We start from the raw sequence: 24,833 nt of genomic DNA on the forward strand, positions 1-24,833 counted from the left end.
GCTAATGCAGGTCCATAAATCTAATTAAGCACCAACTTCCCTTGTTCTCAGGGATTTGTTTTGTTTTGTTTGGCTCTCTTACGCTCACATTGCAACAGCCTGACTAGAACCTCCCCAGTCAATTCATTATAGGGTGACCAGACAGCAAGTGTGAAAAATCGGGACAGGGGATGGGGGGTAATAGGAGCCTATATAAGAAAAAGACCCCAAAATCGGGACTGTCCCTATAAAATCGGGACATCTGGTCACCCTAATTCATTATGAGCTGGGAACAACAGCTCTCAAATCAAAAAGTGAAAATATATAGAAAGAAATCCACGGGATGAGAAAGATGCAGCATTGGGTAAACACACATTACCTCAAGATGGGTCTGATTTTCTAAACCAATTTTAGATCCGTGTCTCTCTGTTGGAGTTAACTTAGTTACTTCAGTGTAACAGAATGAAGAATCAGACCACTTGATAGCTTTAAAGATATCGGGCCTGATTCTCCACTGCCTTGCATCATCTGTGAGGTGTAAAATGTTTTCTTTCTGATTTGATAGTGACTTGTACTCACTTTGCTCGGGTATAAATGACAACACAAGATATAAAACAGTGAGGAATATAATAAGGACCAGAGGCCGATATGAGTACATTTCACAAATGCTACAAATTCGCTCAAAAAATTGAAATCTATAGTTGTACCTAGCACAGAAAGTAGCTTCTGGACTCTTTACTTACAGCAGACACGATGAGCTCTCCACTGAGATTCTGGATTTCTGCTTTAACTTGACTGCAGATTTTGAGCTGGTGACAATAGAGCTTGATCTGTTCCAGGTAAGCCAATACATCCTGTTTACATGATTGGTCAGGACACTACATATTAAAAAGAATAATGAATAAAACACTTTCTACAAATTCTTAATCACTTCAATTTTCAATTATTAAGTTTAAGATTTAATCTTTTCTAAACTCTCAGCTCTCCAACATAGTGTGTTAATGTCCAAATGAGTGAACGTATTTCAAACATGCATTCAAAATTTAGACCCAGACTTTTATCAGATTCATGTTCCCTTTAGGAATGTTCATTGTAATTGCTCTCTAATGTAGTCTTGCTCTCCACTGCTCTAAAGTTTGGTTATTTGCTAATTTTGTGAACCTTTTAAACTCTACAAACAAAGATGTGCGCAGTAATCCCAGACTTCATTGCATTCACCCATCCTTAATTCAAGACTACTGGAATTGCCTTAGCCATAGTTCTAGCTGAGTAGCTTTCACTAGTGCATGAAATTACTACTTTCCTTCAGCACCTAAGAGGCTCTGCATTCATTTTTGCAGTATTACTTACCATTTACTTTGCAAGCTACATGGACTAATAACAATGGAAACCCACATTAATAGATGGTTATACTATAAGTGACTCTAGGTTATGGCCTCTCAAGGCAACGACAACATTCCCATTGACATTGGTTGGAGAAGGAGTAGGTCATAGTTGTGAACAATATCTCATGGTAAAGTCTCTGTTTTTTATGGTGATGCTCATACTTTCTATGAAATCTTCTCTTTACTCTCTCATGACTTCAGAGGAGTGATGAAGAAAGCTTTGAGGGAAATCTCTCTCCGATGAACAGACTATTCACATAGTACCGGATTCTCATTTACACTAAGGCTACTATTCACTGCTGTGGCAGTCTAAAGGGGTCTTAAAGGGGTATTGAATCCCTATACATTGCCAGAGCGGTACTGTAAAGGCCAATACAGTCTTTGAGAGATTTGTTTATAGGTTTTTTTACTGTAGATACCTTGAAAATGTAGTCAGTTTCTTTTGATGGAACATTGTGTCAATACTAGTATATTTTTTTAAAAAAAGATACACTTCAACCAATTGTGGCAGGCCTGATCTTTTGCTGTTCATGGCTAGTGCATCATACCTTTATGCTAACTGTTAGAAAATACTGATAGTGTCAAGTATCAGGGGGTAGCTGTGTTAGTCTGTATCTACAAAAACAACAAGGAGTCTGGTGGCACCTTAAAGACTAACAGATTTATTTGGGCATAAGCTTTCATGGGTAAAAACCTCACTTCTTCGGTTGCATCTGAAGAAGTGAGGTTTTTACCCACGAAAGCTTATGCCCAAATAAATCTGTTAGTTTTTAAGGTGCCACCAGACTCCTTGCTGATAGTGTCAGGGTCAATAGAGCATAAGGCCCATCCAGGTTTCTGCTGTTGAAGAGAAATGACTCCAGTGTTGTCTTGCACAGTGATGCATGTTATACACAAAGATCCTTTGATATAAAATCCACAATAGGTAACACTATGAAGGAGCATCAGACTGCTTAATTCATGAGATACCTTGGGGAAAACCCTGGTCCTTTTAAAGTCACTGGTACTTTTCCTAGTGAGGCCAGGATTCACTCCACATTATTATAGAGTATAATTTAAAATTCTATTTATGAACTAAAAAACTGCATGTTTGAGATTTAGAAAAAGAAAGCCAGGAACAATCACAGGTTAAAAAAGTGAATCACTGGCTTGTAAACCTGAGAGATTCCGTACTTCCTCCTAGATCTGAAAAAAAAGCAAATTTGGTACTGCTTTTTGGCCTCAATGCACTTTGTAATTAATGAGTTTAACACCGTTATCACAGTACATGTAGGCGGCTTGTGTAAACATTGTTTATTTCTGTAATTGCAGTTCCATAAAATCTGTCCTTCCAGTCATAAACAGCTGTAAGCATCAGGACTAACTGTATGGAGATGAAATATGTTGACTGGAATCATCTATTCAGTCCTCTACAGTTTTTTGTAAAATGACCTGTGATATTTATTTCCACTTGGGCAGATCCCAGAAATGGGCAGATAGGACTTCGTGTAATTTCTCATTGACTTCAAATAGCTGTAAAATTGATCATATAAGTCTCCAGCGCAGAGGCAATGGTATTTAAAATTCAATGTATGTTTAGATAGGATGAACAGTGAGGTGGCAAAATTTGCAGATGGCACGATATTATTAGGATAGATAAGATTAGAGAAGAGTATTATAAACTCCAGAGACATAACGAAGCTAGGAAAATTGATAGAATGATGTCAGTGTTGACCAATACACATCTGAAGGAATAATTTTAATTACTGATACATATTACTGGGTTCTAAAGTAACTGTAACCACTCTGAAAAAAGGCCAGGGTCTCACTGTGGACAACTCAGTGGAAAGCTCTGCTAAGTGTGCCATGGAGGTCAAATAAAAAAATGTTATGACGTATAACAGGTTAGAAAATACTACTGAGAATATTATAATGCCATTATATTATTTGTTGTTAAGATTTCACCTTGAGTGTTCTGCTTTGCTCATCCCATCTGAAAACAATATATCAAATAGAAAGATTCCAGAGATAAGCAACATATATGATGAGAAGCATGGAAAACTTCCATATAAGGAGAGATTGGAAACATTAGGTCTGTTCAGTGAGAAGATGAATAGGTATGGGGTATGATAGAGATCTATACAATAATGAATGTCATGGAGAAGGCCATTAACCTTTTCTCATAATAGAATTAAAAAGGGAGTAGCCAATGAAACTAAGGCAATACATCCAAAAGTGACAAATATTTTCCACAGCTCAAACCTGTGGAACTCATTACTAAATGATATGACTGAGCCAAGAGCTTAATGGCATTCAAAAAATGAAGAGACATTTATATAGGTAATCTGAATTACATTAAACATGATAAAATAATACAAGGGATATAAACCCTCATGCTCGGGGATTAAGTAGCTGATTATTAACACTTTAGAAAGAAAATTCCTTTCTGGGCAGGTTATTCCATTAGGGGTTTCCTACACATCCCTCTGAAGCATATAGTACTGGCCACTATTAAATACGAGACCAGATGGACCAATGGTCTGTTCTAGTATGGTAATTACAATATTTCTAGCATTTATCATCCCAGAAAACAACTGATAGTTACCAGTTTAATTTCTCACACTGAGAAATAAGTTTCAGTTAGATACAGTGGCAAATTACAAACCATTTGATTAGAGAGACAAGAATAAGAGCTCTGTGTAGCTTGAAAGCTTGTCGCTTTCACCAACAGAAGTTGGTCCAGTAAAATATATTACCTCACCCCGCTTGTCTCTCTAATATCCTGGGACCAACATGGCTACAACAACACTGCAAACAAAAGGGTTTGATTCTGTACCTATTGAAGCCAATGGGATCATAAATTCAACTAGAAGGTTGGCAGGGAGTGGAGGAGCTTTACAGAAATAATATCTGTGTAAGATCCTCAAAATGGTTTGATAAGTGATGCAATAGTTGTGAATACAGTGAAACCTATATTGAAAATCAAGGTGAAAAAGTATTTCCATTAGCCGCTGGCAGAACAGTAGCACAAAAGATCAATACAAGTTATTCTGCAGGAAACTTTGACCATACATTTATTGGGTTTTGATTTTACTACTTTACCAAAGAAATAAATGTCACTTCCTTTGCACTTGAGCTGAGCTTAGTGATGATAAATGCCTTGTATCACAATAGTAGTTTGCAGTGTGTTCTCAGTAGATGTACATAAATTTTAAATAGTTGTTTAACGTAACATTTAACATTTCTGATTGTCTCTTATCAGATAATCATTTTAAAGAATTTATTGTTAACCTTACTTTTAGGACTGGTTTTTTTTATATGCGTGGCATTTGTATCTTGATGAGGAGATTTCCTAACTATTAATATAATGTTTGGCCTTAATTCTTTGATTTCTAGAGCACAACAATTATTTAAATTTGAATTTTATACAATATTGTGGCATCTTCAATGACAACTTTAATCTCTAGCACATTCAATAAAAAGGAGATGTACTGACTATGTTGCCATATGACTTTCAGGTCACAAATTAGACAAGTGATTTTAGACAAGTAGTTCAGAATAATCTTATGTTAATTAAGTTTGCTAATTATTTCTTTGTGACTAATGTGTGTTTACATTGTTGCTCTGTTGAATATGTTCAGAGTAGTTAAATCGGAGTCATCTTAATAATAAAAATGGGTTGCAATGTGACTGAATTATGCTAATTGTACAGTACTGTCACATTTATTTAAAAAGAATAAGAACAAAAAGTGTAGTTTTTTAAAGTGAGGAACCAAAGGTATTGTCAAATGGAGAACCTGTAAGATTCACTTAATGTAATTCATGGGAAATTTTTCCAGCTGAAAAACTACATGAACTAAAACAGTTTCACAATTCTCAATTTTGATTCTCTGAAACTGTGTGCAGCCTGAACCAAAATCATTCATTTGAAACTACTGTTCTTTATTAACTGCAAAAGGTCAAAGAGCAAAGCAATGATTCCTCATTACACAGCAATAGCTTATTTCAGCTTCTCTCTCACTTTTGAAGCTAGATGAAGGAAATAAAGTAGAGGTTTGTATACGGAAAACTCTATCCTACGCTACTGTTGTTCTCTTAACTGCAAAGGCAGTCAGACTAATAGATTTGGGCTACGGGAAGCTAGTGAATAGCAAACTGATGTGGTCCAACTAAATGACAACATTAGATGTGACAACAAATAAAAATGATTTAGTTATTCTCAGTTCAGGCTGCAGCTTTCTCAACTGGATAGGATGTGGTGAATAGAAGCATAGCTGGGAGAAGTACGTGTTCATAAATTCATGCTAATAATAATATTTTTGAACAATTATTTGAAAAATTGTGTTCCAGAGGAGTATACAGCATTTAGAGTTTTTGTTGTAAAGAAAATAGGGAAAACAAATTAATGTTATTTAAAGCTTATTTTTTGGTTCAATAGAGGAAAAATCCCTTCCATACACATCTTTTGCTGTACATAATTTCATCCTAATTTAATACCCAGTTTTAAGCTACATATAAAACGATAATGTTGTCAGTGAAATTATAACAAAACTGGTGGAAAAGAAGGATATTTAACTAAAGCTTAGTTTTCTGTTATTAAACATCTTGACTGAAAAACAGTTTACAAGCCTTATCTTTGGATTTGATGTCCCATTCAGATCTGTGACTGTCATTCCTAAACCTCAATCTACTGTTGCTAAAGAGAATCTTGACAAAAAAAGGAACCGTGCTCTAGTGTAGTGCAGATGGTGAAAGAATGTATATGCTGAAAGAATTTCTGTCAAGACCGGAAAGAGGGATAACTCCTCTACCTTTCTGCTTAATTGTTCCTCTGAACACAAGTGCACAAACTAATAATATATACCTCTTGAAGTGTTTACTTAACTGGAGTCTTGAGAATAATGTGGCAGAGGACAAGAAAGATGAATAATCTGCTGTTGTTACATATGTTGTATAAATAAATAAGAGACACGTGCTACACCATGAAGAGAGGGAAAGATGGGTGGTCGGTTAGAAAGTAGAAGAGCAGAGACTCTGGAGCACGTTTGCCTGGACATGTAAGACAGCCACAGAGTTGCTGCTTGATGATCAGGACAGGGCAGTACTGGGAATCGAATGCTTCAGCTAGATAAGGACTAAGGACTGGCTCCTCCTGTGTGGTACAGTTGCATTACACTGCATTGCTTACTGGCACAATGTAGTCCTAAAGCCTGTTTCACTGGGGAAGATCACCTCAGTGAAGAGGTGGAGTACAGGTAATGCAAGGTCTCTGCTTACTCACCTTCCATGAGTAAGGGGGGGGGAGGGGGTGTCTTAATAAATATGCTTTACCATGCAGCTAAAGCTTTGCATTCTGTTTAGTTTAGCAACAGGGGTTGCACTTACTTTTAGAGAACCAATACACATATTCAAGGGTGGATTAAGGCAGGATCTAGAAAATCTGGGACCCAAAGATCCATGGGAGAAAGAATAGGAAAGGCAGATCTAGACATGCCATCAGTATTTTTGCAAAGTGACCTTTTAGTTGGCTGAATTGAATCTGGGGACGATTTAATCTCAATACACCTCTGTACCAAACCTTAAATGGCTTACCTGGTTGGCAATCTGTCGTGCCAGCACATCCATCTTGGATCCAGACTCTGAAATCATCTTTGCTGCGTTAATCACATCAGATGTATTCTTCAGTGGGCCTCTACCCCTTAAAATGAAACAAAGTTAATTACATCATATAGCATATAGGAACAGAGTACCCATGAAAAATAGGGATAGAAATTTTTTTTAATAAAACAACTAATTCAGAATTAAAATCAAACCTTATTATAGGTTAGATCACATGATTTAATTTATGCCCCACAATCCTGTACTTCGTGGCTTCAGCTGGAAGTGGGAGCATTACCATAGTGTCACACAATATTATTACTTTGGGCCCAGTCAAAACACAAAGTATTAGAACATTTCACAAACAAAATCACCCAAACTAAAAACCTTGAGTATATGAGATTTCCAACCCAAAGAGGTTGGATTACTTTCAGATAAGCATACAAAGGGTGTGTACATTTATCCAAACCTCAGAATTAGAGATGAGCAAGTACATGAAAAAATGTGGTGGTAATTTTCTCAAGTAAAAAATTGAATTTGCTTTTCCTGTGTTCAAATCACTTTTGCATTCACTTTCCATGAGTACTCTAGTGAGTGAGTTCAGTGGAATGGTTGCAGAAGCACTGAATGTTAGGTGAATTTTGAAAATTTTGATATTTGCTCTGGAAACTTAATTCTAAGAATTGTCTATCCAATAAGGGAACAGAACCAATATCATATGAAATATGCTCCAGCCAAAACTCACCAATACAGCTCAAGTTTCAGATATCAAATACTTTTGGTATTTCAAAAATAATCTAGACTGACAAACTCACAGATGATTTGAAGAACAATTTCAAATTTGAGACCCCTAAAATGCAAAGAGTTTGCAAGGAGACGGCATTTTGTTATTATTATTATAGTGCCTATGAGCACCAGGACCCCATTATATAATGTGCTGAATAAACACAGAACAAAATATAGCCTCTGCCCCAAAATTAATTCTTATAAATCATTTGGTCAGAACATTTTGAGGGTTACTTTTCTGTGAAGAGAAGTGTAATTATAAAGGTTGTGTGAGTTGCTTTTTTAAACTGGGTGACCTATTGTAGATTGTCCAAAAAAGACAAATTAGTAATAGCAGTAGTACTTAAAGCAGTTATTTGGCATTCATCACCAGGATATCTGATCTTTATGTTATACCTCAGCATATTTAATATTGAAATATGGATGTTTCTTTAATTTAAAATAAACCTTATCTACTATTTTATTATTCTTCACAAATATATCAAAACACAAAATACAGAGTGCCTAAGTTAAATGCACCCTATTGAAACAGACTTTGCTTTTCTACCAGTTTCATAGAAAGACATTTAGTTTCACTGTTATCAAGCATTTATAGAGAACTTAAACGTGTACTTAACTAAACTTAAACATGTACGTAAACTAACTAGGCTTCTTAAAGGCAGTGCATTAAATTTTAAGGTTTGCAACACTGGACAAAGGTTACCTTAATAATTGTACTTCAAAGAATAGATAATGGGAATAATATGCCATTTTGCTTAGAGGCTTACAGTTTTTAGTGTACAAATGAGCCAAACCACTGCAGTATTTTTTTCATTTAGCCTCCAACATATTCATGCAAAAATCATATGCAGTAAAAATACCTAAATAGTGATGATAATACACTATGACATATCATGATTAATCTCTTACTTGTGTTCTTAATTAAATGTATTGTTTGGCAAAGAACTACTTATTGATCCTTGAACAGAAATCATATTTTACAGTTCCTTATTATTCCAAACTATCAAGACAATATCTGAAGAAAGCTACAATTACATAAATTTTGAATTATTTCCATTTGTATTGCTGTACAGAAAGCAATTTTATTATTATGGAAAAACTATTTAGTGAACTGATTTAAGTTATAAATGAAAAAATGCTGTAATTCGAAGAAAACCAAGCAAATATGATCCCTCATGTAAAAGTCCCAATAATTTACACTTTACCTTCATCTTAACCTTTATTTGCCTTTCCTGAATTTTCCCTTTGTTTCATGTTTGCACAAGTGGTCATTAAAGGCTATTTCCACCCCAAGGTTTAATTGGCTCTTTCTTTATTTTTAGTTATAGTAGGGAAACATGCAGAGGCCATAATCAGGGCCAGGTAGTGGGGTCTGTACAAACACAGGAAAACATGGTGTCTCTCCTGAAGAGCTTACATGTCCAATATAAGGTGAAAGAGAAAAACTGAATGTAACTAACAGTGGGCGAGGAGGGAGAGCGAGGGTAACAGTAGTCATGACTGTTCCGTAGGCCATGTCTATGCTACCACTTTATGTCAGCAAAATTTATGTCACTCAGGGGTGTGTGAAAAAACAACACCCCTCCCCCAGCTCCGAGTGACACAAGTTATGCCGGCATAAGTGGTAGTGTGCTCAGCGCTATGTCAATGGGAGAGCTTCTCCTGCCTCTCCCGCTGACAAACCAACTGGAGGTGGTTTAATTTTGTCAATAGGAGAGCTCTTTCCCATCAGCATGGAGAGGCTACACGAGGGATCTTACAGTGGCGCATCTGCATTGGTAGAGCTGTGCCGCTGTAAGCTCTCTAGTGTAGACATAGCTTCAGTTTTCTTTGGTAACTGCTGAGGATGTAAATCCACTGCCCCTCTGATCCTAAAGGAGATTGTGTGGAGAGGTGCAGACATAGATGTATGAACTAGAAATTTCCTTCTCTCTCACCTGTTCTCTCCTAGGCGCTGACCAGGGCCGGCTCCAGGCACCAGGCAACCAAGCACAAGCTTGGGGCGGCACCTGGTAAGGGGCGGCCAATCTTGGGGCGACGGGGGGTGGCACGGCGTGGCATTCCGCGGGGGGGGATGCTCTGGCGGTGCGGCGCGGCGCTCGGGGGGTGGGGGTTCCGGCGGCGCTTGGCGGGGGGGGCGGGCGGCGCGGGGCGCGGCGCTCGGGAGGAGGGTTCCGGCGGCGCGGCGCTCGGCAGGGGGCGGCGCGGGGCGTGGCGCTCGGGGGGAGGGATCCGGCGGCGCAGCACTCGGCAGGGGGGTGGCGCGGGGCGTGGCGCTCGGGGGGGGTTCCGGCGGCGCGGCGCTCAGCTGAGGGGGCTCGGCGGGGCGGCGCTTTTTTTTGCTGCTTGGGGCAGCAAAAAAGTTAGAGCCGGCCCTGACAGTGGTAAGGGAAGCATAAAGGTCAAGACTGATTGACCACCTAATTAACAGATCAGATACATAATGAGATCAGTTGTGTTGTTTTAATTTAGGAGTTGACTATTTTTCCAATGAAAAGTAGTTACTTGTTGAAGTACGAAATCAAAGTCTTCATTTATGCCCAGGTGAATTTTAGCAGGGGTGATTCAGTCTTTCCCCCTTTTTTCTGCTAATGAATTTTAACCCTGCTCTATCTAGACAACCAATTATTTCATGACAGTCTTTATGTACAATCAATCACTGGCAACAGGATCTAATTGTCTCTGTCTGAAATGTACCTGTGATTTTATCATATGAACTATGCCACATTTAAAAGCAAACTGAAATCATTAGTCTGACTCTTCTTGCAATTGTTATAATCATCTGATTAGCAAGATTGTGGTCAGTCTGATAAAAAATAAATCAAAGTTATTATCTCAGAAATGCTAGGTCAGCTGTCTGGCTTATAAATGTACAATTACAGTTATTTGGGCATATAACTTTATCTGTACTATTTTCATCCACTTAGTGAATCAAATGCCTCATGCCACGTCTCTAGTTCATGATTGCCATTTTCCTCTCTAAAAAGAATTAATCCATAGAGACCCCTGATCTCAGACTCAGATTTGTGCGCGTTTCCTTTTGGATTATGAAATTGCCACCTCTTTTGTTTCCCTTATGCCTGAGAATGAGAGGATATGAAATCCATTAGAGGCTATTTCTTATGTCTGATATCCTCTTAATCATTTACATCTTTTTCTTGTTCCCATCGCCTTTTGAAGTGGATTTGTCACATTAGTAAATCTAATTAATATAATTTGATTTCTTGTTTGGCTGTGGTTCTTTTGGGTTGAATTTTTTTATTTCTAGTGCCTTGTCTTCAAACTGTCTTAATCAAGGCTGAACACTACTTTCTCCAAGTACAGCATATTTGTTATTTAAAATATTGTTACAGAGTTTAAGGCTGGAAGGGACCACCCGATCATCTATTCTGACCTCCTGTATATCACAGGCCACCACCTCCTCCGAGCACCTGCACAATAAGCCCAACAATCAAAATTAGACAAAAGTATTATAGCCCACAGGAGACTAGACTACTATCTGCACAGGCAGAGAATAGGAGGTACGAAGGTGCACTAGTGCCTAAGGCTCCCACAGCAACAGGGAAATGATTAAGTGAGAAAAACCCAGATAATCCTGGCAAGTGACTCATACCCGCACACTGAGCAGGAAGGTGAAAACCCCCCAAGGTCACTGCCAACCTGACCTGGGGAGGTGGGGGGGAGGAATTCTTTCTAAACCCCACATATGGCAATCAGCATGTGAGCAAGAACCAGCCATCCAAGCATCAGAGAGAATGCTCGGTGCCACCTGAGAACCCCGGCTATCCCCAGCCAATGCCCCATTTCCAAATACTCTTGTTAAACTTCCAATAATTAATAAGAACTTGTGTACAGATTTTATACGTATAACATTGATTTGAATTTTACTTATGTATTTCTAACTGGAGTATTAAATAGCAAGTGTATTTACATTAAAATTCATTAATGAGACACAACTGCTAGTGCAGTAGCCACTGAAAGGGGCAGTGTTGTAATTTAATTCTAAATCCCTATTTAAGTCAACACATTTTCACTTCAGCCATAGTGTGTTGTCTAAATATGCTTTATGTCTACAACCCCTATAGTTAACAGCCTTTATTGTCACTTGTATCTTAGGTAGAAAAAAACTATATAACCTATTGCATTTCATGAAAACTGGTATGTACTAATGTGATGAAAGACTATTTCATAACACAAGGGCCTATGGTAAAGTGGCACATTCAATCTTCGCTTTGGCATTTACTAATTTTGTGTGCTAACCTGTACAATTGTAAGGCTCTCTTAATGTAGGTTTCTGCAATTAACTTCCTAGAATATTTTTTTAAAAATCAGAAAAAGAGGGGAACAAAAACAGAAAGGAGGAGCTCCAGCCTTCAGACATTCAGTTCTGTGGACCGGTTGTAAATACAGGTTCTATTTACCTGTTCTAGAACTATTTGGGTAGATACCACTGAAACATAAACATCCCTGACTGATACCAGAGGTCTAGGTATATAAAGTTTGTTGTTCACTTTACTTAATCTTGTAACATTTGGAGCCAGGCCATACCCCAGGCTAATTTCTCTTTGTGGCACAAAAGGGGCACAAATCTGTTTTAAAATGTATTTCCTTGCGTAAGGGAATACCATCTGGCTCTTGCCCTTCCTGGCAGAAGGGGAAGTCTAGAGGTGAGAATGATCATGGCCAGTGCACACTGGTTATCCTCACCAGTGTAATAGCTCCTAGGAGGTTCCTATGTTCCAGTGAAAGTTAGAACAAAAATCTGAGCTTACCAGGCCCCTGTTCTCTATGTGGTTCCCTCCTGGAGCGAGGAGCCGGCCGGGGGTAATGGAGCACAGCACAGGAGGAGTGTCAGTCTCTGGAGCAAGCGGCTGGCTGGAGGCAATGGGGTACAGCAGGGGAGTCAGTCCCCGGAGCCAGGGGCTGGCCAGTGGCACTGGGGCATGGCGCGGCAGGGGGGTCAGTCACTAGAGTGAGGAGCCGGGGTGGCCAATGGGCATGGCAGAGTGAGAATCCCTACTTTTCCACCAGAGCTGGAATGAGAGTCACTTCCTCTTCTCTCCTCTCCTCTCCCTGCTCTGGGGGAGGCAGATTGGGTTACTGTGCCTGACTATCAGGTCCCTCTGCAGCCGATGCCTCCCTCTCTGCCCAGAGGTATGCAATTAACGTGATCATTTTCTTTTCAGTTAACTATAGGTGTTAACTGTGATTAATTGACAACTCTAGTTCTTATTTAATTTCATCCTATTTCAGACCATTTCTCCAGTTTGTTAGTATAATTTTGAATTCTAATCCTATCCTCTAAAGCACTTGCAATCCCGTCCAGCTTGGTATCATCACAAACTTAATAAGTGTTCTCTCTATGTCATTATCCAAGTCATTTATGAAGATACTGAATAGAACTGGACCCTGGACAGACCCTTGCGGGTAGAGTGACCAGATAGCAAGTGTGAAAAATCGGGATGGGGGTGGGGGGTAATAGGAGCCCATGTAAGAAAAAGCCCCAAATATCGGGACTGTCCCTATAAAATTGGGACATCTGGTCACCCTAGTTGCGAGACCTCACTCAATAAGTTGAGACCTCACTCAATAAGCCCCTCCAGCCTGACTGAACCATTGATAACTACTCTCTGAGTACAGTTTTCTAACCAGTTGTGCACCCACCTTATAGTAGGTTTGTCTAGACTCTAGGCTATATTTCCCTAGTTTGTTTATGAGAAGGTCATGCGAGACAGTATCAAAAGCCTTACTAAATTTGAGATATATCACAGTTACTGCTTCCGCCCATTCACAAGGTGTGTTACTCTGTCAAAGAAGGATATTAGGTTGCTTTGAAATGATTTGCTCATGACAAATACATGTTAATGGTTACTCATCACCTTATTACCTTCTAGGAGCTTACAAATTGATAATTTGCTCCGTTATCTTTCTGGGTACTGAAGTTAAACTGACTGGTCTATAATTCCCTCGGTTTTCCTTATTCACTTTTTTTATGGACCGGTACTATATTTGCCCTTTTCCAGTCCTCTAGGATCTCTCCTGTCTTCCACAAGTTCTCAAAGATAATTGCTAATGGCTCAAAGATCTCTTCAGCCAGTTCCTTAAGTATTCTAGGATGCACTTTGTTACACCCTGGCAACCTGAAAGAATCTAATTTATCTAAGTAATTCTTAACTTGTTCTTTCCCTATTTTAGACTCAGATCCTACCCCATTTACACTGATGTTCACTATGTTAGTCATCTGATCACTGCTAACCTTTTTGGTGAAAACTGAAATAAAAAAGCCATTTAATACTTTGGCCATTGTTGCATTTTCTGTTATTGTCTTCCCCTCCTTATTGAGTAATGGGCCTATTCTGTCCTTGGTCTTCCTCTTCCTTCTAATGTATTTGTAAAATGTTATGACCCTAACAAGTTTAATTTTGCTTTGTGCCAAGACTACTATTGTAATTAGGAAATATGAAGCACATATTGCCATGTCTATACTACTATTGTTCTCACTGTTAGCTAAATTAAAGGTAGCATGGGTATGGCTTCACTTGCAGTGTAGACAAACCACAGGCTTTTTTGTCATAAAAATTAGCCAGAAGTGTCCAAGTTCTCCACAGATGTCTATTGGTCTCAGATTGGGGGGTGGGGGGGGGGAGGAAGGAGAGAAGGAAAAGAGCTAAATGACAGAGTTCCTCATAGAGCAAGTTTAACTAAAGAATATCTTTATTTATTTTGTACCTATGATAAAAGCACAATGGACTCAGAGAGGTTTGACCCAGATAAGAGAATCTGAATATGAAATCAACAATGTAATATCTGGATGGTAGAATCTTCCCTAGACAAAAAAAATTAAGAGGTAGTTATAATACTGATTGATAGAGAATAGCACTGATAGGTAAATTGCTTTAACTAAGAGTACTTGTCAATACACAATCAACTAAATAGTATTGTATTAAAGGATTTAATTATCATTATTGATTATTTTAAATTGGATTTTATTTTAATATTGTTTTGCCCACAGTCACATTACAGCTGTGTGAAGAATTCTCCACACAGAGATAAAGAGGCCATTTTTTTTTTTTTTTTTTTGCCTATTCAGTTTAAAAGGAAAAATCAAGACTCTTGCTAGGCTGTTTTTATATGCTGTGTAGTTGTAGCTGTAGCTGTGTTGCTCCCAGGATATTACAGAGACTAGGTGGGTGCAATAATATCTTTTATTGGACCACCTTCTGTTGGTGGGAGAGATGAGCTTTCAAGCCACACAGAGCTCTTCTTCAGGTCTGAACAGCTAAATGCAAGGTGGAACAGATTGTTTAGCATAAAAGTAGTATGCATATATTGAAAGGGACCATCCAAGGTACAGTGGTCCATTGATAGGACAAAAAAGAGGAGGTTAGTGGGTTACAGATTGTTGTAATAAGGCATACATCCAGTATCTCTGTTCAGTCCATGATTTTAGTGTCTACCAGAGTAATGAATATAAGCCCCCAGGCTTGTCTTTTGAAAATGTTGTGCAGGCTTCCTTTGAGGATAAGGACTGAAAGGTCAGATACAGAGTGATCACTTTGTGAAAAGTGTTTACCCACTGGTGACAGAATGTTTTTGTCTTTTAGCATTTTCTTGCCTTAAGCTAAACATACTTCTTGGAGTTTTTGGTTGTTTTTTCCCTCAAAAAACATCTCTCTTACCTGTACGAATCCCACAAATCTTATAAGATAGCTCTGTTGAGGTCTCCTAAATGCCTATTGGAGACTGAGCCTGATTAAAAACACCCCCATCCCCTGATGGCTTTACTGTTATAACAAAATGTAATTTGTTTTGCCTTTTTCAAGAAAGCATCAAGAACAGGGCCGGCTCCAGGCACCAGCCCAGCAAGCAGGTGCTTGGGGCAGCCAATGGGAAGGGGCGGCACGTCGGGCTGTTTGGTGGCAATTCAGTGGCGGGTCCGTCTCGGAGGGAAGCACCTGCTGCCGAATTCCCGCCGAAGAAGAAAGTGGCGCGGTGGAGCTGCCGCCGGAGTGCCGCTGATCACAATTGCGATCGCGGCTTTTGGGGGGGGGTTTCCGCCACTTGGGGCAGCTAAAATCATGGAGCCAATCCTGGTCAAGAAGCCAAAGTGTGTGAGTCAGGGTAAAGACTCTCTGCATATATGAGCTGCTATATTAATTGGTATAGATAAAATAGCTGGACAATGAATTGCTAACTACAGCTGGTTGAAACAGTAGCATGCTGGCCTGCAATGTAAGTGAACCAGATTCAGGTCTCCTCTGTCTGATTTTGAACCAAGTTTTTTTCATCCCAGATGACTCTGAATCAAGCAGACACCAGACTTAAAACTGGATCTCCTACATCCCAGACCAGTGCCCTCACCACCGGGTTATGGAGTATTAGGTTCGCTTCGCCACCTCCTCCGGGTGATTGAAAACAAATTTTGCAACCTCAAAAGAAGCTCCAAAATGGAATTGTCATCTTCTGGTCAGCTCTGTTGCTAAGCCTTGAATAATTGTCATGAAAATGTACCGGCTCAGGCATTAAAATCTATTCAGCCACTCTTATCATAAGGATGGTGGTAATGAAGACAGTAATGGTATTTCATTTGTCTATCAACAAAACTTCTTATTTTCCTCAGGAAAATGGAGAAGAAAAAAATTGGAAAGCAGTGTTAAGTCATTGGATGCTTTCTGTTCAGAACTGTCCAAAACACATTTTCATGGCTCCTCTCTGAGTAAATTTTATAGGGTTAATTTTATCTGTTTTGTCGTACGTTTTAGGTCAATATCAGTCATAGCCATAAAAAAGAAATTCACTTTATTTTTTAAGAACCAAAAATATGATCAGAGATCTTCTATATGCCACTTTGTATGGCTCCTTTTCATGCATAATGTTTTCATTGAGTTTTGGATTTGCAGATACAAATATGCCAACTTTTAGATGACATTCCAAAAGAAGAAACAACAAAGGAAACTCAAATCCATATCTATCCTATACCCAGAAAGGTGTTCAGAATGAATTATGCTACTTAAAAGAAAACTTCATATTAGTTTTGAAACTTGTATTTGTGTCAACAGTGACTCACCAAATCTACAGCTCCCATGGAAATGTTGGTGGGGACCCATTTCTATTCTTGTCTACACCCACATTTTCCCACATATACTGGACATACTTTGAGTAGTCCCACTGAAATCAATGTGTAAATCTCTGCAGGATTAAGGCCTGGGAGGGTAAGTTCTCCTTTCAACAAACAGTGAACAAGTATTATACATATTTTTAAAATGAAAAGGAAATGGTAGCCCTTCCATGCCAGGAGTCAGAATAAGACATTCACTGTGCATTGTTGGCTGTGAAATTGTGGTTTAGTCCTAAACTGCAGCTCCCCACCATCCTGGCCCTCTAATCCTGCCTCCACACTGTGGGGCATGGTGGCCCAGTGGTGTAGTGGAACTGGAAGGCTGTGAACACAGAAATCACTAGGAGCGAATTGCAGTTAATGCCATAATAAAGTTGGTAAGGGGAAATTTTTGGCCTTATTTTGCAGATAATTGAGGATAGAGAAATAATGCAAAAGGACCTAGAGAGATTAAAAACAGGGGCAGAAAATAGAAAAATGAGATTTCATGTGGAAAACACCTGGGGAGGAAAGTCTAATCCAAAGCCCAGGGAGAAACCTGGAAAACACTAATGTGAGAAGAGACTTAGAGGTGATAGAAGCCAGCAAAGTGAACAGGATACTGTGACATTTTGGGATTCACCCAGGCCACTAAGGGGTTTGGTCACCATCTGCCTTGTAACCCTGGGTGTTTTGTGGCTGTGTAGCTGTGGTCCAGAGCTTTGACCTGAACAGCCTTCCAGCAGCCCACAAGCAGGGCTTTGCCCAACCTGGTTACCCCTTACAGGCTGACTTTAGGACCCTTCCACTCCCGAATTCACTGCAAAAATCCTCCTACTGCAGGGACCAGTCCCGTCCCCCCCCCCCCCCCGAGAAAGTATTAGGTTCTCTGCCTTTACAGAGACAGTGAAACACTCCAACCCTAGAAGCACACACTTTACTGAATTTGCACAGTGCTGGTGATTTATAATCAAAAGGAAACAAATTTATCAACAAAACAGCATGGGTTACGTGTTAGCAAGTGAAAACAGATAACAATAGAGATGATTACAAGCTTAGTCTAAAACTTAATATAGCAAGATACAGGTTTTATTTGAGATGGTTTCTCTCACCCACAATCTCCTGACCAGCTTGGCCAGGACCTATTACAGAGCTCAGTTTGCATGTTCCCCCCGCCCCCCATCTCCCAAGGTGAAGGATAAAGATGAACTCTCTCTATGTTTCTTATATTCCCATCTTAGAAATCAGGAAGGCCTGCTGAGGACTCAGTCTTTTGTGTGGTGCAGGAGCCGTTAATTCTCTGTCTATGGAGTTCAGGTGCAGGATAACCCCTGCTGGCTCAGCTCCATAGCTTTGTTTACTGCTAATATATATATTGAGGTAAATTCATATTATTTTCTGTAGGACAGACCTGTTTATCACCTTTACCTAGGCTGTCTTGTCTTAAACATGTTCCAGTAATGTCATATAGAGGGAATTCATAACTTCATATATAACATTAACTCCTTGACTCTACAGTATTAATAACTAGCATAGTATTAGCATTCAAATGGTACTTCACAAAGCATATTTTGGACAAATATCATGGCAGTAATATGAAAGGTGAGAATACAGGGATGCCTGAGGTCATATATGTCTATCTGATATAGTAACAAAAAAGGAAGTGGCATTTGGGGCTGTTTGCACTGTACAGTGGCCTCACATTGTTACACCACAGGAAGATTACAGTCTATCTTTCTGGTGCTATTGCATCTGGAACATTGTCTTCATTTCTGGGCTGCTCATTACTAGAAAGTTGCTATCAAACTGGAGGGAGTTAAGAGCAAAACAACTAAAATGGTTACATTCTTCACTTGAGAAAAGATGTAGGGACCCATCATGCAAAGATTATGCATGGGTTTACATTTACACACACAAGTAGTCCCATTGGCTTTAATGGGATGTCTCATTTGTGTAAAGTTATGCACATACATTAGTGTTTTGGGGAACAGGGCCTGAGAGTTAAATATGTATAGCTGGGCTAAGAGATAAGTAAGAGGAAACAGGGCCGGCTCTGGCTTTTTTGCCGCCCCAGGCAAAAAAGCCTCCGGCCGCCCCCCCTCCGTCCCCCAGCGCGGCAGGGGAGGGCGGCCGGAGCCCCGGGGGGAGGGCGGCGAGCCCCAGCCGGGGCTCCTCTTTCCCCGGCGGCCGGGGGGAGGGCACCGGGGGGGAGGGCGGCCAGAGCCCTGGGAGGAGGGCGGAGTGCCTAGCCGGGGCTCCGCTCTCCCCGGCGGCAAGCCCGGCCGTAGCCCCGCTCTCCCCGGTGGCCGGAGCTGGAGCACCGCATCACGCCGCCCCCCTCCAGGTGCCGCCCCAAGCACAAGCTTGGTGGGCTGGTGCCTGGAGCCGGCCCTGACCACTGTGCACAATGTTCTCTCTATTTTTTTACATCCATGTGTGGAATGAATTTTGTTACGTGCACCAATATGGAGATGATGTGTGGCGGGGGTGGGGCCGAGGGGGTCAGAGTGTATGGGGGTGGGTGGTGTTCAGGGCTGGGGCAGAAGGTTGGGATGCAGGGGGGGGTGAGGGCTCTGGGGTGGGGCCGGAGATGAGGGGTTTGGTGTGTGGGATGGGGCTCAGGGTTAAGACAAAGGGTTGTGATTCGGGGCGGGGGGAGTGAGGGCTCCGGCTGGGGGTGAGGCTCTGGGGTGGGGTCGGGGATGAGGGGTTTACAGTTGAGGCTGTCCCAGGGCTGCAGAAGGGAGAGAGGACTCCCCCTAGTCCTCTCTCCCCACAGCAACTCCAAGGCCAGGGGAGAGGTGTCTCTCCCCGCTGCGCGCCTGCGCGGCCCTTGATAGCCTGCTGTGTGGCTGCACAGCTTAGAGGGAACTTAGACTGTGCAGTGTGGAGGGAAGTGAAATCTGATGAAAAAGTGTGATGGGGGAACCCATATGGATATGAAATGTGACAATGTGGAATTTTCCCACTCCACTGTCACCTTTGCAAATATCCATAGGCCAATGGGTCATATTCCATGGTTTTTATTATTCACGAAATCAGACTAGACCATCATCACACTAGACCATCTATCTTTAAAAGGGGAAATGAAGAGGACCCAGGAAGTTATAGACCAGGAAGTCCAACTTCAATACCTGGAAAGATATTGGAACAAATTATTAAACAATCAATTTGTCAGCACCTAGAGGATAATAAGGCAACTGTCAATATAGATTCATCAAGAACAAATCATGCCAAACTACTTGACTTCCTCCTTTGGCAGGGTTACTGGCTACTGGATGGGGGAAAGCTGTAGATATGGTATATCTTGATTTTAGTAAAGCTTCTGACACAGTCTCATATGACAGTCTCATAAGAAAACTAGGAAAATGTGTTCTAGATTAAGTTACTATAGATCGGTTCACAACTAAGAGTGTTATCAAAGGTTTGCCATCAAACTAGGAGGATGTAATGGTGTCCCATGGGGGTCTGACTTGGGTCTGGTACTATTTAATATTTTCATGAATGACTTGGATAATGGGGTAGAGAGAACGCTTATAAAATTTGTGTATGATGCTGAGCTGGGAGGAATTTCAAGCACTTTGTAGGCCAAGATTAGAATTCAAAAGGACCTTGATAAATTGGAGAACTTGTCTGAAATAAACAAGATGTTATTCAGTATAGATAAGTGAAAAGTACTGCACTTAGGCAGGAAAAAAATCAAATGCACAAATTTAAAACAGAGGATATCTGGCTAGGCAGTAGTACTTCTGAAAAGGATTTGGGGTTATAGTGGATCAAAAATTGAATATGAGCCAACATGAGATGCAGTTGTGAAAAAGGTTAACATCATTCTTGAGTGTATTAACAGAAGTGCAATATGAAAGACACGGGAGGTAACTGTCCCACTTTACTCTGCCCTGCCTCATCTAGAGTATTGTATCCAGTTTTGGGAGCCACACTTTAAGAAAAACACGGACAAATTGGAGTGAATCCAGAGGAGATGTCATAACTATAAAGGGAAGGGTAACAGCTCTCCTGTGTACAGTACTATAAAATCCCTCCTGGCCAGAGACACCAAAATCCTTTTACCTGTAAAGGGTTAAGAAGCTCAGGTAACCTGGCTGACATCTGACCCAAAGGACCAATAAGGGGGCAAGATACTTTCAAATCTTGGTGGGGGGAAGGCTTTTGTTTGTGCTCTTTGTTTTGGGAAGTTGTTCGCTCTTGGGACTAAGAGGGACCAGACATCAATCCAGGCTCTCCAAATCTTTCTGAACAAGTCTCTCATATTTCAAACTTGTAAGTAAACAGCCAGGCAAGGCGTGTTAGTTTATCTTTGTTTTCTCAACTTGTAAATGTACCTTTTGCTAGAGTGTTTATCTCTGTTTGCTGTACTTTGAACCTAAGGCTAGAGGGGGGTCCTCTGAGCTCTTTAAGTTTGATTACCCTGTAAAGTTATTTTCCATCCTGATTTTACAGAGATGATTTTTACCTTTTTCTTTAATTAAAGGCCTTCTTTTTAAGAACCTGATTGATTTTTCCTTGTTTTTAGATCCAAGGGGGTTGGATCTTGATCCACCAGGAGTTGGTGGGAGGAAGGAGGGGGGATGGTTAATTTCTCCTTGTTTTAAGATCCAAGGGGTTTGGATCTGTATTCACCAGAGAATTGGTGAAGGTCTCTCAAGGCTACCCAGGGAAGGGAATTAGCTTTGGGAGTGGTGGCAGCGGACCAGATCTAAGCTGGTAGTTAAGATTAGAAGTTTTCATGCAGGCCCCCACATTTGTACCCTAAAGTTCAAAGTGGGGAAGCAGCCTTGACAGGAGAGCAACAAAAAGTTTAGAAAATATGACCTATGAGGAAAATGTAGGAAACAGTTGGGGTGGGGGGAAGTGTGGGAAGACCTGATAGTCTTCAAATATGCTAAAGGCTGTTGCACAGAGGATGGTGATCAATTGTTCTCCATTTGCACCAAAAGTTGGACAAGAAGTAACTGGCTTAATCTGCAGCGAGAGAGATTTGAGGTTAGATATTAGAGAACATTTTTCTAACTATAAGGATTGTTAAGCTCTGAAATAGACTTCTAAGGTTTGTTGTGGAATCCCTGTTATTGGAGGTTGTAAGACCAGGTTAGACAAAAACCTGTCAGGAAGAGTCCAGCTAAATTTGGTCCTGCCTCAGCACACGGGGATGAACTAGATGATATCTTGAGGTCGCTTCCAGCCCCACATTTCTAAGATCATAATGGTCACTTCTGGATTCAAAATCTGATATAGAAAAAGTGGTGAGGCTAATTCATAAGGGGTGGAGCTGCACTATGCAGAATGTTCTGTATGCACAGTAGGTTGAAATCCACATAGAATAAGAGATTTAGTTAATGCTCTCAGTGCAGATATAAGAGGCATAAACTGTGATTCCCCTGGGAATAGACTCAGAGTCGCTAAGGATCATATTTTTATGTTTTTCTCTGCAACCATAAGGGTTACAACTTCTTTATTTATTTTAATGAAATCTGAGATACTTACCTAATCACATATCTTCGCAAGCTGGGACTTGAAGTAAAAAAAGAGATAGTGAGACACATGATAAAATAATGAGAATTGACAAAGCAATGTATTGATCTCATGGGCCAGGGTAATGACTGTGCCAGAAACAGAGCTTGGAGCTTTTCTGTTATTTTTTTCCTATTGTGTTTTTACACCATGGGGGATCTTATAGGCCTATGAATTTCTTGCTTCTCTCGCCTCTTTTTTCAAACTGTAACTACAGTTATAATATAAATATTTCACCCACCTCCATTATAATACTCCTTATTTATGTGTTTATACCTCAGCCAAAGCATACACTCCAGAATGAGTCATAGCACACAAGTTTTTACTCATCATAGGCTAAGGAGCTGACACATGAAGTCAAACGTAGTTTAGTACTTGGGTACATGAGAAATTGCCTCTCACCTCACATGTTATTTCTGTAGTTGTGACCAGTGGGGGGAGAGATAAGGAGGAGGTGTCCTAGAATTAAAAGTCCTTTGATTCAAAGGAAAAAAATCAGTCACAGAGTATCTTCTGTGAAGGAACCTCAACTATGGACATCAGCCTTTTTATAACAGAATTTTATATTGAAAATAATTTATGTGAATGCTGGGAACCCTAGATAGGTACTTTTAACTCTAAATAAATACCTCTTTGTTTGAAGGTAATTTCACTCTGTCAAAACCATCCCGCTCAGTTCTAGTAATTCATGTAAACATGTTTGTAAATAAAAATGCTATGAAATAAAAATGATTTTACTGAAAAATAGTTATGTAACTAGGCACTGGAAAGGATGTATGTAGGCTGATGGGATATAGAAATAATACAAAAATATGACAGCTCAGCGCATCCTTATAGTGCTCTGCAAATAATTCAGCAACAATAACCATTAGTTCTCAGAGCGTTTTGACATTAAATTTGAGTCTGCCTCATCACTGAAGGATTCACTGGTATTACTTGTAGATTATTCCAGAACCGTTTTCCAATGTTTTATTTTCCTGACCAGTTTAATTGATAGCAAAACAACAAAAACAAAAATAAACAACAGAACATACACACACACACACACACACACAAAAGAAAAATGTTGTGCATTTCTTGGATGTTTCTTTGCCATCAATTCAATTGTGACCAAAGGGACACCAAACCGGTGAAGTAAGAAAAGCAGCACAGAGACAGCATCAAAATCCAAAGAGACAAGGGAAGAAAATGTATTATTAATAAATGTAAAATCCAACATCTGGGAAGAAGAAATAAACAGCAGAGTTAGTTACAAAATGAAGGAGGTTGTAACCTAACAGCTACAACTACTACATCAAAGTTACTATATTTTCACTGTGCATTCTCTATTCTTCTAATATAACTTTTCCATGTAATGAAGCACTATGTTTGCCTCAGGGAGGGAGTGCAATAGTGGGATTGGGAGGTTTGCAAAGTATGTGGTCCATAAGGGGCTGTCCACCTTAAGAAGCAGCCCACATTATGAAAATGTTGAGAACCACTGCTGTACAAAAAACCAAGTGATAGGCTGTAGATGGAAAATGGAAGTAAACAAAATTAACCTTTCAGAAAGAGTTTAAATTTCAGTCAGTGGAGTCACTATGGGAATTTATCAGTGTACTTTCCTCCTAGATAAAAATGAATTTAGCAATTGTAATGTAGCAAAATCAAACAAACAAATTGCAGGATATGTAATGTAATTAACACATTTTGTAGCAGAAAAATAGGAACTTACAAAAATTTACATTTTGTGTTAGATATGTACCTAGAACATCTGTTATCCCATTGTGACAGGTGTTTATTAATATGGATATCTAGTCATATTGCTAAGTTGCAAATGGCTCAGTAATTTATCTTCCAAATACTGTATGAGTCTGATTAAAACAATTATCAAAATATTTCAAAAGCATTATTCATTTGCGGATGTATTGCCCATGGGGAAATGCCCTGGCTCTGCACTATTTTAGGTTTCAAAGACCAATATAGAAATGTATCATTTCAATGTTTGCAATGTAGCAAGCTTGGTTTAATATATAACGTGTATCATAAAATTATTTGGCCACAGAGAGAATGCAAGCATTCTCTAGTGTGGTTGTTAAAACACACACCTATGAGGTGGGAGACCCAGGATCCAATCCCCCCAATACCAGTGGCTTTTTAAAAAAAACTCTGTATCCACAGTCAAACAACTTCATCAGGGGAGATTGACTTTGTAACAGGAGTTCTTTGAGATGTGCAGTCTATATCTGTATTACACTAGGGGCATGCAGGTGCTCCAGGCACCTGAGACTGGAGGATTCTTTTAAGCAGTGCCCGTTGGTCTATGTCTGCGCCCCTGCCCTCTTTGAGCTCTGTACTAAGATTATAATGGGAGGGGTAGACTGACTGCCTCTCCAGTTCCTTCTCTACCATGAATCCAGTCATGATTCAAAGCAGATGGGAAGGAGGATGGGTCATGGAACACACATATGGATTGCACATCTCAAAGAACTCCAGTT

The 24,833-nt window shown here is 40.0% G+C and overlaps 1 protein-coding gene across 12 annotated transcripts in view; it reads right to left on the reverse strand.

The window, feature by feature from the left end:
• CTNNA3 (catenin alpha 3) overlaps window positions 1–24,833 on the reverse strand; it is a 939,042-nt gene that overhangs the window by 28,472 nt on the left and 885,737 nt on the right. For 10 of the 12 annotated variants that reach the window (XM_065553429.1, XM_065553433.1, XM_065553432.1 and 7 more), the window contains 2 exons: window positions 6,936–7,041; window positions 723–857 (listed from right to left, as the gene is read on the reverse strand). In XM_065553429.1, coding sequence (XP_065409501.1) covers window positions 723–857; window positions 6,936–7,041 — 241 coding nt within the window. The remainder of the gene's footprint in view (window positions 1–722; window positions 858–6,935; window positions 7,042–24,833) is intronic. The other 2 variants (XM_065553430.1, XM_065553431.1) reach the window with 1 other exon arrangement.

This window comes from Chrysemys picta, chromosome 7 (assembly GCF_011386835.1).
Source record: "Chrysemys picta bellii isolate R12L10 chromosome 7, ASM1138683v2, whole genome shotgun sequence".
Lineage (NCBI taxonomy): Eukaryota > Metazoa > Chordata > Testudines > Emydidae > Chrysemys > Chrysemys picta.